General features: G+C 38.7%; 2 protein-coding genes and 1 pseudogene across 4 annotated transcripts in view; 2 read left to right on the top strand and 1 right to left on the bottom strand.

Moving 5' to 3' along the window:
- The first annotated feature begins 2,217 nt into the window (after nucleotides 1–2,217).
- Nucleotides 2,218–2,915, top strand: LOC100981269 (small ribosomal subunit protein uS7-like; annotated as a pseudogene).
- A 2,357-nt stretch (nucleotides 2,916–5,272) lies between these two features.
- Nucleotides 5,273–11,411, top strand: TSPYL4 (TSPY like 4). 2 transcript variants are annotated; one of them, XR_008625756.2, is made up of 2 exons: nucleotides 7,278–9,358; nucleotides 11,000–11,411. XR_008625756.2 is itself a non-coding variant. In XM_055114076.2 (1 exon), exon 1 carries the CDS (start codon nucleotides 7,249–7,251, stop codon nucleotides 8,641–8,643), a length of 1,395 nt encoding a protein of 464 aa, XP_054970051.1. In that variant the 5' UTR covers nucleotides 5,273–7,248; the 3' UTR covers nucleotides 8,644–11,411. The 2 variants fall into 2 exon arrangements, 1 of the variants encoding a protein (XP_054970051.1); XM_055114076.2 differs by having other exon boundaries at nucleotides 5,273–11,411.
- A 4,313-nt stretch (nucleotides 11,412–15,724) lies between these two features.
- Nucleotides 15,725–19,276, bottom strand: part of NT5DC1 (5'-nucleotidase domain containing 1) — a 144,820-nt gene continuing 141,268 nt past the window's right edge. For both annotated transcript variants that reach the window (XM_003827561.5, XM_063605433.1), the window contains one exon: nucleotides 15,725–17,502. In XM_003827561.5, coding sequence (XP_003827609.1) covers nucleotides 17,387–17,502 — 116 coding nt within the window. In that variant the 3' untranslated portion in view covers nucleotides 15,725–17,386. The remainder of the gene's footprint in view (nucleotides 17,503–19,276) is intronic.

The raw sequence follows: 19,276 nt of genomic DNA, 5'->3' as shown, positions 1-19,276 counted from the left end.
CCATTCACAATAGCCACGCAAAAAAATAAAGTACCTCGGGAGGCTGAGGCAGGAAAGTGGCGTGAACCTGGGAGGCAGAGCTTGCGGTGAACTGATATCGCACCACTGCACTCCAGCCTAGGTGACAGAGTGAGACTCTGTCCCAACAAATAAATAAATAAATAAATAAATAAAGTACCTAGGAATACATCTAACCACAGAGATTAAAGTTCTCTACAAGGATAATGACAAAACACTGCTCAAAGAAATCGGAGATGCATAAAGGAAAAACATTACACACTCATGAACAGGAAGAATCAATATTGTTATAATGGTCCTACTGCCCAAAGCAATTTATAGATTCAGTGCTATTCCTATTAAACTACCATTGACATTCTTCACAGAACTAGAAAAACTATTTTAAAACTCAAATGGAAGCCAAAAAGAGCCCAAATACCCAAGGCAATCCTAAACAAAAAGAACAAATCTTGAGGCATCACACTACCCAACTTCAAACAATAATACAGGGCTACAATAACCAAAACAGCATGGTACTGATACAAATACAGACACGTAGACCAATGGAACAGAATACAGAACCCAGAAATAAGACTGCACACCTACAGGTATCTGATCTTCAACAAACCTGACAAAAACAAACAATGAGGAAAGGATTCCCTATTCAATAGATGGTACTGGGATAATTGGCTAATCATATGCAAAAGAGTGAAACTGGACCCCTTCCTTATACCATACACAAAAATTAAATCAAGATGAATTAAAGACTTAAATGTAAAACCCAAAACTATAAAAACCCTGGAAGACAACCTAGGAAATACCATTCTGGACATAGGAATGGACAAAGATTTCATGACAGAGACACCAAAAACAATTGCAACAAAAGCAAAAATTGACAAATGGTATCTAATTAAACTAAAGAGCTTCTGCACAGCAAAGAAAACCATCAGCAGAGTGAAAGGACAATCTACAGAATGGGAGAAAATTTTTTCAAACTATGCATGTGACAAAAGTCTAATATCCAGCATCTATAAGGAACTTAAATTCACAAGAAAAAACAAAGAACTCTATTAAAAAGTGGGCAAAGGACATGGACAGATATTTTTCTAAGAAAGACATACATGCAGCCAATATTCATGTGAAAAAAAAGCTCAACATCACTGATTATTAGAGAAATGCAAACAAAACCACAATGAGATACTATCTCATACCAGTCAGAATGGCTATTATTAAAAAGTAAAAAACAGATGCTGGCGAGGTTGTGGAGAAAAAGGAATGCTTATACACTGTTGGTGGGAGTAGAAATTAGTGCATCCATTGTGGAAGATAGTGTGGTGATTCTTCAGAGACCTCAAAACAGACAGATTGTTTGGCCAAGCAATCCCATTAATAGGTATTTACCCAAAGGAATATAAGTCATTCTATCATAAAGACACATGCATGTCTATATTCACTGCAGTGTTATTCACATAGCAAAGCCATGGAATCAACCTAAATGCCCATCAATGATAGGCTAGATAAAGAAAATGTGGTACATATACACCACAGAATACTATGCAGCCATAAAAAAGAATGAGATCATGTCCTTTGCAGGAACATGGATGGAGCTGTAGGCCATTATCTTTAGCAAACTAAAGCAGGAACAGGAAACCAAATACCACGTATTCTCTTATAGGTGGGAGCTAAATGATGAGAACACATGGACGAACAACACACACTGGGTTTTATCTAAGGATGGAGGGTTGGGAGAGGGAGAAGATAATGAAAAATAACTCATAGGTACTAAGTTTAATATCTGGGTGATGAAATAATCTATACAACAAACCCCAGTGACACGTTTACCTATATATCCTGCACATATACCCCTGAACTTAAATAAAATGTGGGGAAAAAAGGTGTGTCTTATAATCAAAGAGATATAAATGTGAATTGAAGAAATTTTGTCCTTTTCCTCCAGAACTTTATCATAAAGCTGCTCAAAATTTCAGAAAATCTATCTCAGAAGAGCATTGCTGCTTATGTCTCTAGTACCATACACCTATATCGAGTTGCATCAGTAGTTTCATACACTGGTAAGTCTACAGGTATAACCATTTAACTAATTTATCATGCTGTAAAGCGTTGGCATGTCAAAGCATTTATATTTTAAAATAGATATTTTAAAAATTACTTTCCTTTTATTTTTCCTTTAAATTACAAGTAAGTTTGCTCTTCCTGTCTGTGCCAGGGTGGCGCATGGTCTACGTCGAGCAACAGAGACACTCAGGCTGTGTTCTCATGATGACTGAGTGGGAGACAGCAGCACCAGCAGTGGCAGAGACCCCAGACATCAAGCTCTTTGGGAAGTGGAGCACTGATGATGTGCACATCAGTGACATTTCCCTGCAGGATTACATTGCAGTGAAGGAGAAATATGCCAAGTACCTACCTCACAGTGCAGGGTGGTATGCCGCCAAATGCTTCCACAAAGCTCAGTGTCCCATTGTGGAGCGCCTTACTAACTCCATGATGATGCACGGCTGCAACAATGGCAAGAAGCTCATGACTGTGTGCATCGTCAAGCATGCCTTCGAGGTCATACACCTGCTCACAGGCGAGAACCCTCTGCAGGTCCTGGTGAACGCCATCATCAACAGTGGTCCTCGGGAGGACTCCACACGCATTGGGTGCGCCGGGACTGTGAGACGACAGGCTGTGGACGTGTCCCCACTTCGCCGTGTGAATCAGGCCATCTGGCTGCTGTGCACAGGTGCTCGTGAGGCTGCCTTCCAGAACATTAAGACCATTGCTGAGTGCCTGGCAGAGGAGCTCATCAATGCTGCCAAGGGCTCCTCCAACTCCTATGCCATTAAGAAGAAGGACGTGTGGCCTTCTTGGAGCATGTGGCCAAGTCCAACCGCTGATTTTCCCAGCTGTTGCCCAATAAACCTGTCTGCCCTTCAGGGCAGCCCTACCAAAAAAACAAAAAAATTACAACTAAGTTATTATAATGACTTTAAAAAATGTGCATGTTGATATACAATATGAATTTCAAGAAAGGAAAAGGGAGTTATAAAACATGTTATAAAAAGAAATATCTGGCCAGGTCCGGTGGCTCACACCTGTAATCCCAGCTCTTTGAGAGGCCAAGGCGGGCAGATCACCTGAGGTTGGGAGTTTGAGGCCAGCCTGGCCAATATGGTGAAACCCTGTATCTACTAAAAAAACAAACAAACAAACAAAAATTAGCCGGGCATGGTGGCAGGCGCCTGTAATCCCAGCTACTTGGGAGACTGAGGTAGGAGAACTGCTTGAACCCAGGAGGTGGAGGTTGCAGTGAGCCAAGATCTTGCCACTGCACTCCAGCCTGGCTGTGACAGAGCGAGACTCCATCTAAAAATAAAATAAAAGTAAAAAATAAATGTTATATCTGATGAGTTGAGAACTGTTAAGGCATTGAAACAGAGAATCATGAATTCTTGTTTCTCTTTAGTAATTGGGCACTTCCTCAACAATTGTCACTAATTTTATGGATGGGGGCAGGCTATAGACTGAGTGTTTTTGCCCCTCTAATATATTGAAACCTAATCCCCAATGTGAGAGTATTTGGAGCTGGGGTCCTCTGGGGAGCAATCGGTGCCCTATAAAAGAGACCTCTGGTTAGAGCCCTAATGAGATTAGTGCCACTATAAAAGAAACCCCAGAGAGATCCCTCACTCCTTTTTGCATGTGAGGACACAGCAAAACAAAACAAAACAAAACACAAAAAAACAACAAACTACAGTCTAAGAACCAGGATGCAGGCCCTCACCAGACACCAAATCTGTTGGTGCCTTGATCTTGGAATTCCCAGCCTTCAGAACTGTGAGAAGTAAGTTACTGTTTACAAGCCACCCACTCTATGGTATTTTGTTACAACAGCCTGAATGGACTAAGACAGGTAAAGGAAAAGAAGATAAAGAAGAAAGTTCAACATTAAATTGGGATGGTCATGTAGTCTTATTTCTAAGAAGGTGGCTTTTCATTTTATGGGTTGTGTAAGGTTGCAGAATACTATGGTGAATGAGTGCACAGGCTCTCCAGTCAGATTACCTCGTTCAGATTGTGGCTCTACCACTTGCTGTGTGATCTTGGATAAACCACTTTATTTCTCATTGCCTCAATTTCTTCTGAGGCATAGGGAAGGGGAGGTCATAATATCACCTCACAGGGTCCTTGTAAAAATTAAATGAGATACACATTTAAGCACATAAAAGTATATGGTATATAGAAAACACTAAATAATGAACCAGGAACTATATCATTCTGAAAAAGAAACTGCTGGTCAAAGATGTAACAATAGGGGATATTTCACAAATTTTCCAATCTTTATACTTTAGTAAAGTCATTCCTGTTTGACTGTATTAATTTATGTTTGAACTTCCATTAAATATCTTTTCTCCTTGCAAATAAAAATTACCTCATAGATTTTCATGGCATTTTCTATCGATATTTTCCCATAGAATCATAAGTCACTGATGTAGTTTTTTCTGTGTAGTAAGGTTTATTGCCAATTTCCAGTAGAATAGACTTTACTGTGTACAAAATATATATTATTCTAATGTGCAAAAAATGTAAAATATAACTTATAGCTACTACATATATCCACCCACCTCAAAATGAAACACAAGGATAGTCATACTATTCATTTTGGTAAAATTTTTTAAAATTTTTATTTAAATTTAAATTTTCACTTAAATAATCAAGATTCATTAAAACATTCTATGAGATAGTAACTGGCCTATACTGTCGTAGATGCTACAGAAGCTGCTATGCAGTCATTATCTAGCTGGGATAAAACTGACCTTAATGAAACAACCAATAAAGTTAAAAAGTAGAGGATAAATAAGTACGGTCATTTGCTGCATAACATTTTGGTCAAAGATGAACTGCATATACAAGTGTGGGACCATACAATTATAATACTCTATTTTTACTGTATCATTCTTATGTTTAGATACAAAAATGCTTACCATTATGTTACAAGTGCCTACAGTATTCAGTACAGCAACATGCTGTTCAGGTTTGTAGCCTAGGAGCAATATGATATACTATTTAGCTTAGGTGTATAGTAGGCTATTGCAGCTAGGTTTGATAGATGTACTATATGATGTTTCCATAATGACAAAATCTCTGTCATTCAGTGAAACGTAACTGTACTAAGTTGGATAGTAAAAGTCATAAGGGCTATACAGAAATCAGAAGACTGTCAAAATGGCAAGTAATTAAGGAAGGAGGTAAAGTAATTAAGGTGGGAGGAGGCAATTTGCCAATTAATACATATGTGACCATGAGCATGTTAACTGCTCTGTGCTCACTGGGTCTTTGTTTATAAAATCTAATGTATTTAAACTGCTTACTACAATCTACATGAACTGAGTGTTAAAGAATGGCCAGGTGGTTATGAGTGAAAAATGATTCAGGTGACAGAACTAATACAAGCTAGAGATGGGAATGCTTTGAGTAGTAGAGATATAAATCTTTAAAAAACTTTGGCACACACAAAAAGAAAAAGAAGTTCACATGTAATTTTATACTTTTCTATAAATATGTATAGTAGCAAACTTGTTTTTTCCTGCTGCATGGAAAAGTAACTTTCATTCAGTATTCCCTGCTTCTCTTCATCTTGGCTCAGGTTATAATGGAAAAGTTACTCTTTCAACAGTGCAAAGGTTCTTTGGAAAAGAAACAGAGCAGTGTCAATAATTCAAAGTCACAAAGTCAATTATAGCACGCTGTTTATTTGTTTACAAAGACGATACCTCAATAGATTGATTTCACCCCACAAATAAAAAAAGAGCGTTTATTAAGACAAAGAGGAAAGAGGGAGAGAAAAATAATTGCTCTCTGCTGTGTGAATCTTGTTTGCATATTTCTTATGGGATAACTGATTAGCTGGCAGGCAGTAAAGAGGTCATTCTGGACACATTGTCCTTGGGTAGGCTGACTAGGCATACAAAAAATCCTGCAAGGCAGGCTGTTTCTCCGTATTGTCTGCCAGTGACCTTTCATCAGTACTTTATCTTAGTTGAACCAGAACTACACTCCTTCCCTCGCTAGAAGTCTCAGTACATATGATGTATTCCTCTAAGAGGAATCCTTTTTCTCTAAATCTGTACTTCTGAGCCTGTATTTGAAAGTGATCATAATCTGGGGGGCTTAAAATGGAGTTTCTTTTACAAAGAGTTATAATCATAACCGTTTATTTGAATATAAATTTGACATTAAACATAAATATGCAAAATTTAAATTTCCCTTTGGTCTTGCATTTTTCTAAGGATTAACACCATTATTCTCACACTCCAACAAACTAATATATTGTACTGATAATCACTATCAAATGAATTGTAAGAGCTAACTGACTCGAATAGACAATAACTAACCTTACTTTTAAAGTATTTTAAGAGACAGTAGCATAGATGCCTGCACATAGCTGATTATTGCTCCTGTGCTGCAGTGAATTACCACATGAACACATTTTGAAAAGATTTGTTAGCTTCATGTCCACAGGCATTATGAAGCAGGAACCACTTTTAGATTAAGATTGTAACCTGAGGAAAAGAACATATGCATCAGTTTAGAAATTAAAATCCCCTGAGATATTTCTTTCAGTAATGCTTAAAAGCCTAAATTTGTGCTCGTGTGCCAGTCACCTCTACGTAAGGAAAAACATTTTGCTACTCTTTGTTAAAAGTGAAGAGGAAATATTGTCCACTTGTTTTGTAGATGTTGGCCAAATTATATAAACTTTAAAATCTGTAAGACAAATTGAAATATTCCTTTATTATGTCTTGTTAGGATGAGAGAAGTTTGCCTTTCAGCTGCTCCTTAATTTTAAAAATAACAACACAGCAACACTTCTCTTTAAAAATGAAACTCTGCTCATTTAAATTCTTTGGTAATAGCCATGAATCCACACCTTAAAAGAAGTAAGGCCGGTGAGTTCGTGAATCCACTTTCCTACTCATGAGAAGCCCTATGAACTGACTTGAATAGACAGTAACTCACCTTAAAGTAAATATTTTCAGAAACAATAGGTTAGGTGCCTTAGAAATTCATTCAGAGGCTTAGAAATCCACATTAACACAGTTCTTACATGCTTGAGTCTGGTCTACATCCATTTACGTAAGTAAAACTCCCCTTCCAGACTGACGAAATTCTTTTTGTGACAAGAAGACAAAGGAATACGATGGATTGATAAGCGTAGTCACCCGCGCAGAGAGTTCTCGCGCGATGTTACGACGCTACCGCCCTGACATCACCAGTTGCCATGGTAGCACCGCCGAGAGTAAAGGAGGGGTGGTGCTAGACGTTTCGGGCAGAGCTCGGCCGCTGCGGAGGACAAGGAACTCTCCCTCTCCCACTAGTCTGACTTCTTCCAAAATGAGCGGCCTGGATGGGGGCAACAAGCTCCCTCTCGCCCAAACCGGCGGCCTGGCTGCTCCCGACCGTGCCTCAGGAGATCCGGACCTAGACCAGTGCCAAGGGCTCCGTGAAGAAACCGAGGCGACACAGGTGATGGCGAACACAGGTGGGGGCAGCCTGGAGACCGTTGCGGAGGGGGGTGCATCCCAGGATCCTGTCGACTGTGGCCCCGCGCTCCGCGTCCCAGTTGCCGGGAGTCGCGGCGGTGCAGCGACCAAAGCCGGGCAGGAGGATGCTCCACCTTCTACGAAAGGTCTGGAAGCAGCCTCTGCCGCCGAGGCTGCTGACAGCAGCCAGAAAAATGGCTGTCAGCTTGGAGAGCCCCGTGGCCCTGCTGGGCAGAAGGCTCTAGAAGCCTGTGGCGCAGGGGGCTTGGGGTCTCAGATGATACCCGGGAAGAAGGCCAAGGAAGTGACGACTAAAAAATGCGCCATCTCGGCAGCAGTGGAAAAGGAGGGAGAAGCAGGGGCGGCGATGGAGGAAAAGAAGGTAGTGCAGAAGGAAAAAAAGGTGGCAGGAGGGGTGAAAGAGGAGACACGGCCCAGGGCCCCGAAGATCAATAACTGCATGGACTCACTGGAGGCCATCGATCAAGAGTTGTCAAACGTAAATGCCCAGGCTGACAGGGCCTTCCTTCAGCTTGAGCGCAAGTTTGGCCGCATGCGAAGGCTCCACATGCAGCGCAGAAGTTTCATTATCCAGAATATCCCAGGTTTCTGGGTTACTGCCTTTCGAAACCACCCCCAGCTGTCACCTATGATCAGTGGCCAAGATGAAGACATGCTGAGGTACATGATCAATTTGGAGGTGGAGGAGCTTAAACACCCCAGAGCAGGCTGCAAATTCAAGTTCATCTTTCAGGGCAACCCCTACTTCCGAAATGAGGGGCTCGTCAAGGAATATGAACGCAGATCCTCTGGCCGAGTGGTGTCTCTTTCCACTCCAATCCGCTGGCACCGAGGCCAAGACCCCCAGGCTCATATCCACAGAAACCGGGAAGGGAACACTATCCCTAGTTTCTTCAACTGGTTTTCAGACCACAGCCTTCTAGAATTCGACAGAATTGCAGAGATTATCAAAGGAGAACTGTGGCCCAATCCCCTACAATACTACCTGATGGGTGAAGGGCCCCGTAGAGGAATTCGAGGCCCACCAAGGCAGCCAGTGGAGAGCGCCAGATCCTTCAGGTTCCAGTCTGGCTAATCTCTGTCCTGTGAGAAGCTTCTGCACAAGTTTCCTTACCACCTCCCCTTGGACCTATGCTTGGCCAACAGCATGCAGTCTTCCATCTGCTTTCTCTTCATACTGTGGATTATCTTTTCCTTTGGTTCTTCTAAATCTTCAGTAATCGGTTGCAAGATTGTTGGCTTACCTGCCTGTGCCATTCTTCCTCTGGGCCTTCATGCTTTTCTGCATTGTGTTAACATGTTTCAAGTGCATGGCCTTCTACGGCTTCTATGCCAAGCGTATGATACTATAGATATAGTGTACCATACTGCCTTTCTTTGCATGGCTTGGACCCTGTCTGTGACCATGCTCTTCTCCCAATTTAAGTGGTTCTGTACCACAAAGAATCTTGATACATCTTCACAAATAACTGATTGGGCTTCATACTTTATGCTGGCTGTGTCCTGATACCCATGTACTTATGGTAAGCTATTTGGGTATTACCACTGCAAGACAAAACTGATATCTTAACCCGGCCATCAACCCAAATTGGACATTCCAGACTACCACCAACTGGATCCCAGCTGCCTTCCTGGGCTTGTGCCATCCACCCTACTGGTTATCTGATAGAACAAGCTGGTGGCTGATGGGTGACTGCTAGGCGTGACTGAGGTAATAGATGAAAAGTGTTCTATGTTATCACATTGGTTTTCCTGTACCTTTGGTTACTCTACATCATGACCAGCTACTGGTGAGTATGAAGCCTGTGCTATAGCCCACCCCTACTTGCTCTCACCTTCTGGTTGAACTTTGCTTAGGCCACCATTGTCTGCCTCATCAGGAACTATCTGTAGACGTAGCTCCCAGGGAGCTCACAGCAACACCCCCTACCACCAGGATGGGCAGTCATATGTGACAGTGCCCAAAGCAGGGCTGGAACGCAGTCCCTTCCAGCTTAGTCTTTCTGACTCCTAGCCAACAAACCATCCTTAATCTGAGCAACTTCTTTAGGCATTTCCTCTTTTCCCCGCCTGCACCCACTCTGAACATGACAAAAGTTGCCAGAGTTGGGGCATTGAGGAAGAGATATTTCTGGAATGTGAGACTTGTTATGCCTCTCTCTGTCTCTTTCTCTCCCTCCCCCTCCCCTCTCCCTCCCCCTCTCCCTCCCATCCCTTTTCTTCCCTTTCACTCTGAAGCAGTTTTAGCTTATTAACAGAAAACAAAACTGGCAAAGCAGGCTTTTTGTTTAATTTGCTCTTTCCCTGATTGTGTTCAGAAAGGTTATGATTAAATGGGCTCCAGATCTCTTATTGCCCTTATTCCTCCACCCCACTTCTTTTAGCAAGGTCTGAAAGTTTCAAAGGGAGACCTATAGGTTAATTGTTTAGTTATAGGCAGTGTTAAATTAGGCAGATTTTGACATCTTTATCTTTTTACCCCATCCATTCTACCAAAACCTGTGTATTTCTTGAGTTTTTAGTTTGAGAAGCTGGAAAGAGAGAGAAGGGCCTCACAGTGATGGGTTCAGGACGGGTTAAAGGCAAAGGCCTTTGTGATGTGAGCAAAGGCAACCAAAACTTAGCTTCACTCCACTTTTCTAAAGATGGAAATTCTTTTTTGGGCCTTGGACTGCTTGGAAATGACCCTAGGGTAGCATTTTGTAGGTCACTCTTCTCCTTTGTACTATTTTGTTTCTGCCCTGATGTCCCTTGGGTCTCCATCCTACTGCCTGGCTTTCTTGGCCCTCATTTCTCAGCTTCTTCATTTCCTTCCCTGCTCCTAACAAATGAAGAAGCAGGCTGCAGCCTGCATTGTGGATCTCCAGCCTCCTTGTTAGGGGATAAGGGGATGTGTAGCATCTGTGTGGATTTTCACGGACAAGTTCCAGTAGGTGGGACAGTGATGCCGTCAAGGCTTAGTTATGATCATGTGTGGTGATAAAGACCATCCACCATCACCCTTTTCCCCTTTGGTTTTGAAGGCCTTGCCCTAAGCTACCTGAGGGTTTAGGAGGTCTGAACACACACAGTGGAGAGGTTAATCTAGGTTGGGAAACTGAGTAAAAGTCCAGAGCAGGAATGAGCCTGCTGTGGAGTGGGTTTGGAAAGGCTCACAGGAAAGACCCTGCAGGATCAGGGGTGGGAGGGGAGGCCCCTGAGGTGCTCTCCAGGGAAGAGGGGCTGGGGTTTAAATAGCATGCTTGGAGGAAGATTTTCCTTCAATTTTTCCTAAGTCCTTGAATTCACCAGTAGATTTTTGTAAACAAAATGTAAGTCGATGTTTTCTCTCAATTATCCTAGGAGTGACCTTTATATATGTGGAAGATTAATGGTATATGCTCCTTATGTCACTGTTTTTGAGTAAAATCCATTTCCTTTCTCTGTTTCAGCCTATGACAAAATTGATGTTTACAGGCCTGCTTTTTGCTTATAATTGACAACATGTGCAAAAATACCAAATTTGTGTCCTGTGCAGTATGAAGAATTCAGTGAACATTAATGTATTAGCTTGTTTTGCTCTCTGTTCATATATGGCTCTATTCTTAGAAATATAATTTGAATGTGATCTTTCAATAGTCTGAATATTTTACAAATTATAGCTATGTCTTGTGAAAATAACCTCAAAAAGAAAAATATGACTCTGTTGTCTTACTTGATATTTCTTGCCCTAGTAATGTACTTGACATTTATGTTCCTAAGCAGTGTAAGTACTAGTAGAATTTCTCTGTCAAACTCAATGATCATTTAGTACTTTTGTCTTCTCCCATGTGCTTGAAGGAAAAATAAAGTGTCACTACCGTATTTCTTGTTTTCATCAAAAAATAAAAATAATTTAAAAAATTCTGTGTTGTCTAGGTTAATTTAAGGTTGGGAAATCATTAAAGTTATCAAATGATACCAGTAACTATCATCCTGAAAGTTAAAAAAAAAAAAAAAAAAAGGCAACAGCCACCAAACCTTCCAAGATTTTTCACCTGAAAAATGGTAAATGGGAGCCCAACTGCAACTGCATACTCATGAGCATTATTTTTTCTACATAACCAGTGCAGTTTTTGGTGGTAATTGAAGCACCATATAGTATCACTTAAAATACTGTTTTCAGTGGAAAACTTGTCTATGCAGCATCCTTGTTCATTACATTTATTATTAACTGTGCCTTCCGAGATCTAATAAGCTTAAGATAGACTTTTGGAAGAATTAATTATCGTGTATTCTGTCAGTGCTACTTAACATTCTTTTCTTACACCAATGTGTGGCTTTAAAAAGAATACCAAGAAAATATGAAATAAAATGTCTAGAGACAAATGATATCAGGTATCACAACTTTAATTACCGGTAATGATAGTTTTGCTGTATAGCAGCAATTACATGAAGGTTTATTGGATAAATACCTCTGCATTCTCTGCAGTAAGGAGGGCTTGGTGGATGCTGCAAAATCTATGAAAATGAATTGCCAAGTATTTGTAGCCATCTAAGCAAAAATTTGACAAAAATGGCCCAAAATTTCTCATTTGAGTTAGAAACTTAATTAAACATACAGTTAAAATAGATGCTGACTCTTGGTGCAATTATTACTTGCAATTTCTTGCTGAGGTATTTTTTTCTAGGGCTGGAGAACTTTAAGTATTAGAGAGCTAGGTTTTCTTTTGCAAGCTCTACATCCATCTTAATCCTAAATTCCTCTAACAATGTTCATTTTACCTTTTCAGTTCAGTGATTGATTTCTGCATTGTCAGCCACCTGTTTCAAGCTTTATTATACCTTTTCTATGCCTGTTCTGGATGTAATCAGAAAATGTCATTTTTCCTACACTTGGTTTATTATCTGCTTTAGTCTAACCAATAGCATTCACTGTAATAGGCTGGCGCCACTTATTTGTTACAGATTAGCATGGTTTCTGTTCTGTTTAGCCTAATAAAATTAGTCATTAAATTACTCAATTAGGCATCTTACAGGTTTCACTTACCAACCAATTGGTTCACTGCTATAGCCCTGCTCCATTTCTTTGTATTGCTTTTCCTTCCTTAATTCTAGACCCCAATTATTCTTTATGTGGACCTCCAAACCAGTTAAGAAGTTCTCCCATCCTCTGGTCACCTAAGAAGTATCATTTTAGTTTCTCAGGCCATAATCCCTGTGAGTAGTGGTGACACTGCATAATTACCCTGGTCCTCACACAACACTTTCCTTGCGCTTCCATTTCTGGGCATTCAGTGCAAGCCAGACACTTATAAAAGGCTTCTCTGACCTTCTCAGGCCCTTCTCCCCATTACTCCTCGTGCTGCTGCTTTATCTCCAGTTAACTCAACGTCCTTAAATGTTTTCATCATTAACAAACAAACAAAAACCAAAACACCCTTGCCTATATTTTTAATTACTGAGTCCCTGTCCTAGAGAATCACAATTTAAGACATGGATATTTGATCTTGTTTCAGTTACTTATTCCCTGGCTTCACAATCTCCTCAAAAGATCTGAGATATGTCAGGCACTTCGAAGTGCACATATTACTTTGATAATCCTTGTAACACAAGTTTTATTATTTCCATTTAAATAGTTGAGAAAACAGAGGTCCAGAAAGTAGAAGTAAACTGCCTAAGATGCAAGTCTCACTGTTGAGTTTTCTGATTTCAAGCTAGCATAACTTCTACTCTATCACAGCTATCGTAATAAATTTGGCATACAAATGTTAACAAAAACCCTACTGACACATGACTATTCAGGCCTCAGTTGAAGGTTATGCTTATTCATGAATAGCCTTTGAGAAGGGTACATTTTATCACTTGATTTAATACAGGACTCCATACAGTTACAGATTGACACATTTGAATTTACTTATGTAACCTTGATGTTTGCTGCACATGAATGAAATTATCAGTTTGTTCCCTTCATCAAAGGCACTGAATATTTAATGTACCAAAAAGACATTAAACGTTATACTCATGGAATTTAGCTGCTAAGCATTGTAAGTAACCGCTGACATTTCTGTTAAGAGAATATTTATTTTTTAAGTGATTAAACTTGGTGATTGCTTTTAACACATTTAGATAGTAATTTATTCCTTTTCTTTATTAAACTTTGTTAAGCTTTATTCAACTTTGATCTTTACCAAGGAAACAACATGACCAAAGTACCAAAAAAAGTAAAATAAACTTGTTTTTTGAAAAGAGTCTGTGAACAGGTACATGGTACAACAAACTGATTGGCAAGCAGTCTATGTACTTTTCTAGTTGTCATTCTAAGTAATGACCCAACTTCTCTATAGGCCCAGATATACTATTTCCCACTAAGCTTACTCAAAGATGAGTTTTCATCACTCCTTCCCCATTTTGGTTACTTCAGCACCAGTGAGGGAAATTTACCAAGCAGTCAAGGTGAACATTAACCCAGAATATGAAGAAAGAGTAGGCCTGCTTACTGATGACCTTGACATGTGTGGCTTCCAAGAGGAACAGACTCATTATATGCTTTAGGACTCCTGATTCTTGGATCTCTATTTTACTTTCCTAGGTAAGTTTTATATTACAGATATTTAATATATTTGGCTAAATTATGAATTACTTAAAGATAGAGGCTGTGTCTTCAATTTTAATCCCTCTCATGTCCTAGCACGACATTATTGCTAAATTGAAGTGTGGTTTTGGGCTGAGAATTTGCCCTAGTCTAGATTCAATATTGGAAGACATTATGTATCAAGTAATTAAAAGTGTGATTTTGAGGATCAAACTTGGGTTCATGTATTGCTCTCTTAGTAACAGTGTAACACAGAGCAAGCATTGTATTTAATCTCTCTGAATTTCAATTTTCCCATCTGTACAATTTAATAATTATATACATCTCATATGGTTGCTATAGAGAGTAAACAAGATAATGTACATGAAGTAGCCTAGTGAGGCTACTCATGACCACTGTTTTACTATTATTTCTGAGGATAGTTCTAGAGACCAACAAGAGACACCTTTCTGAATTCATTCTATGTGGACTGGACCATGCCCAGGGATTTTCAAGGGTGGCAATAAGACCATACTGGGTGAATTACTTGGTATGCCCTCATGGCTTTAATAAAAGCAGTCAAGTGTATTCCAGTCTTGCACCAATCTGGAACTAACTCTTATGATAGTCTTCTTGTACTCAAGAGGCTGAAAAGATGTAAGGGACTGTTACTCCAACACTGAAGATTTTAAAAAGCTATCCATGTATTTCCAACAGTCAGTGAAGGTTATTATATCTAGAGAGGCAGTTTGATTTTCCATTTTATGCTGATTTGTTATATAAAATAATTATATAAATTTATTTTCATTCAAACCAGTTCACTAAAAGTGTGTGTGTATGTGTGTGTGTGTATTTAAAGTTATTTTTGGATATGAATATTGGTGGGGAAATAATACTTGATTTCAGTTTAGAGTTTAACAAACTCAGAAGTTGATTTTAGATTGTAATTCATGGTTCAGATAAAGTTTTTACTACCTCAGTATTCCAAATACCAGATTCTGACAAAACATTTGGTCACTGAGTCATGCAGATCTTTCCTCTGCTGATGCGATAAACAGTGGCCAGCAAGGAAAACCTCCGCTCGCTTACATCTATTTTTAGGTGTCCTTTAGATTATGAATGTTTGCCTGTATGCGAATATTACATGTCTTCTGTCCATTTATACAATTTTTTTGCTTCATATAACTTAATATTTTCTTTTTAATTTTTATGGATTTGGATTATTTTTAATCTTCATATCCATTGGCACTCTTTACAAAGAATGAAAATACAAATTTAAAAAGCCTAATTATAGTCTTTCTAATTACAGAAAAAAATCATTCATTAGAAGAAATACTGACTGCTAGAAAGGAAGGAAATTTAGAAATAAACTAAGCTTTTCCTTTCATAAGATGGAAAAAACTGAAGCCAAATTTGGTGGTAACTTGTTCAGGGTCTTTAGGTGGAATGATAAAGGGAATACTAGAACTTCTGACAACTGAATTCTGCCTCCTGAACCCCCGCCACTACTCAGTGGCCCAAAAAGTGCAATTATTTCTTATTTTGGAGTTCTCATTTTTCATATTAACAGTAGTTCATAAGCATTTAAAGATGTATTATTTGCCATTTACAGAGTAAACATGGATAAGGAAAAATAGCTTTATTTTTAAAAGAAATAAATTCTCTATTTAAAGCATACATGAGATAGTATCTTTCATTTAGTCCTAAGCTTGATTATTTATGCTCATTGTAATATTCCAGTGACATTCTGGACATAAATTTCAAGTATATCACCATATACTTATTGTTAAATATCAAACAAAGCTACTGACTGTGAGGGAAAAATTTCAGTGATTTTTTTTGTTTGTTTTTTTTTACTTACCCTGAGATCCCACAGTATATCTGAGATTTAGCTGAACATTTACAAATTTTAACAAATTTTTTTTCTTTCCATTGCATGCATCGATATGCCAAATTCTGCACTTCAATCCGGGTAAAATAATGATAGTGTTTGTAAACCAGATAGTGAAAACCAGTGTGTTTTCTAATACTGCCCATGATAGACAGAGTGAAATCACAGCATAAACAGTAGCCAGGAACCTATACTGCAAACATTTGGCTTCAAGTATCTTGCAACAAATAGCTACGAATATGACCATACACGGCACATAGAACACCACAGTCCTGGATTGTAGCATGCCTGTAAAACCCATTAAAGCATTTTTTTCTCAAACTTTTTGTTCATTATTACCCTCCTTCCCAATTACGGAAATTAAATTCAAATTACATTAAATAGTTTTAACTACAAATTTCTTCCCAATGAGATAAATTAATACTAAGGAATAAGATTTTGTTGGATAGGATGATATTGGAAGTCCACAAGCCATATCTAATATTTTTTCACCCCAAGAACCAATTTTTGTCCCCAATTGAGAATGTAATGCTTAAAGTTGATTAAATAAATTAAATAGCCTTTAACATTATTAGAAAAAAACCTAGTGGGTAACAATGGAGGTTGAGATAGTTGACTTCTAGATCATCTTTGTTCCATACTTGCTGTATGAACAGAGAATAAATCATGTCTTTTTATTTTCTTGTTTTGGAGAACACAGGAATAGCATAAAACCTCATAGCCTGCAAAAATCACTTAATCTCACTGGACTCAATGTTCTTGACTATTAATTGAAAGAACTGGTATAGATCAGTTGGTTTTCAATTCTGGCTGCACTTTCCTAGGGCATATAAAAGATAACAAAAGATAACAACGCTCAGCCATATTTACCCAGACCAATTAAGCCAAGTCTCTGGAGGATATGTTCTAGCCAGTGGGTCTCAAACTGTACTGTAAATCAGAATCACCTGATGGGCTTGTTAAACCACAGATTGGTAGGCCTTACTCTCAGAGCTTCTGATTCAGCAGGTTTTGCGTGGGGCCTGCAAATATGCATTATCAAGTTCTCAGGTAATGCTATGCTATTAGTCTATGGATCACACTTTGAGAACCACTGGACTAGGCATATGTGTAAGAGTGACTGTGCGTGTGAGTGTGTGTCCCCAGGTGAATTCTAATCACAAAACTACTGTATAGAAAATATCAATAAGGTTCTAAGTTTTAGGATACTGAGATTTTAATATAATAAGAGTTGTTAAACATCAAGATGATTTATAGAAAGGAGACCTATGGACAAATATCAACTTATTGGTCAATAAAACTCGTTCCTTAAAGTCTTTTACAGTATTTTTTGAAAACTAACTTTTTTTTAAACTGCATATATGGGTCTTCACTTCATTTTTCAGTAAAGACAACTTATTTGGATATCAGTGTCTCATCACTTGATAAGACCAGTGGAGGATTTGGATAGTAGCCAGCTGTTTTTGAATTGCTTGAAGAGAATCTTGTAAATTTGTAGTCCAGAGGTAATTCTGGGGAGGAAAAAAAAATTTAATTATTGCACAGGTCTCTGAATGCCTTTCATAAACAAATCAAAACTTGATATTCACTAATAAAACTTATTTTTTAGACTTGTAAAATTTTAATATTTCTTTTGCTCCTTCAGTAAGTCTGTGTGTAGCTATTATTATAAGGTTAAAAATGTGTATAAACCAACCACCATTGTAATACATATGGCTAATAAACACAAACTTTTACAACAGCTATAAAAAAAGCTTCTAGGCATTTAAATGTGAATGAGATAACCATGTCTAACAGAATATCCACAAGTATAGAAACATTACTTGAATATAAAAAGGTTTTAAGAGGCAAAAGGGATGTACCAGGTTATTTTTCACTTCCTATCTCATTTAAAACAATTTAATTTTATTCTTTCTCCCATATTACAGAAAAGGTCTATCAAAGGTCACTTAGGATGAAGAGTTAGATATCTTTCCCTATGCAATTTATAATAATGTTTAAGTCAAATCACATTTAGAGATATCTCAAATCATCCCGAGCTCTATGTGAGTTTAATTTTAATACTCTGCACAGAAGTTAATACAAAAATATGAAAGCTTATCTGAATAAAAATTAAAAAAAAAAAACTCCCAGGCCCTCCTCAGAGGATCATGTAACTGGTGAATGAGACCTAATAATCTTCTTCATAGTCACAGGAAGAGGGTTACTAAGAATAATCTTCAAATGCTTAGCTAAATAAGAATTTTAATACACACAACATGGCAACTTTCTTCAATTTAAGGAAGAAGAATCGGAAGTTCAAAAAAATTAACTAGAATTCTAACTTCAACTGGAAAATCTGGATAAAATATAAACACGAGACTGAAGGGTCACCAGAGAGCTAAAGAGGCAACCAAGACTTGAGGCACAATTCTTGGGAAGGAGGAACCAGCGGCGAGAGGAGCTAACGCTAAGCCTCAGCTTTTCTCCTCTGGTGCTGGAATTCTGGCTGGTGGTAAGGGCTACTACAAGCAGCAGAAAAACCAGTAGAGATTTTGACAGTCTTGCAGGGCCGCAGAGACAAAAATTGAGGGGCTAGGACCACTGTAAAGGAAGGGTCAGAGAACTGGACTCTGCTGGTTGTCTCCTCAAACCCTTTGCCAAATGCTGAAGGAAATTTGGAAACTAAGAATCCAAGCGGAAAGCATATGCCTCTATAAAGGAGAGTGGATGTTTTCTTTTTTAGGCATTTTCTTGGTATTGTGAAAATGGAAAGATTAAGTTCTGACCTGAGAGAGGAGAGGGGACTTTGTGAGTATCTTAGACTGGCAGTTATATATTTCTGAGAACTAGGAGTTTATAATTATGAAGTGATCTCTCTCATGCTAATCACTTTTCCCCTTAATATCTACTTTGTTTCATATTAATGCAGCCACTCTCTCTCTCTCTTTTTTTTTTGGTTACTGTTAGCATGGTATTATTTCGTCCATCTTTTGATATTTAAACTTTCAAACTTTCTGAATCCTTATGTCTCAGATATATCTCTTATAAACAACCTATAATTGGGTATTGTTATTTTTATTTTTTTTATTTTTATTTTGAGACAAGAGTCTTGCTCTGTTGCCCAGGCTGGAGTGCAGTGGCGCAATCTCCGCCTCCCGGGTTCACGCCATTCTCCTACCTCAGCCTCCCACAGGCGCCCGCCACCATACCCGGCTAATTTTTTGTATTTTTTAGTAGAGATGGGGTTTCACCGTGTTAGCCAAGATGGTCTCGATCTCCTGACCTCGTGATCCGCCCGCCTCG

The sequence above is a fragment of the Pan paniscus genome, chromosome 5 (assembly GCF_029289425.2).
Source record: "Pan paniscus chromosome 5, NHGRI_mPanPan1-v2.0_pri, whole genome shotgun sequence".
Lineage (NCBI taxonomy): Eukaryota > Metazoa > Chordata > Mammalia > Primates > Hominidae > Pan > Pan paniscus.
Note: the sequence above shows the minus strand (reverse complement) of the source record. Positions and strands in the feature narration are given on the sequence as shown.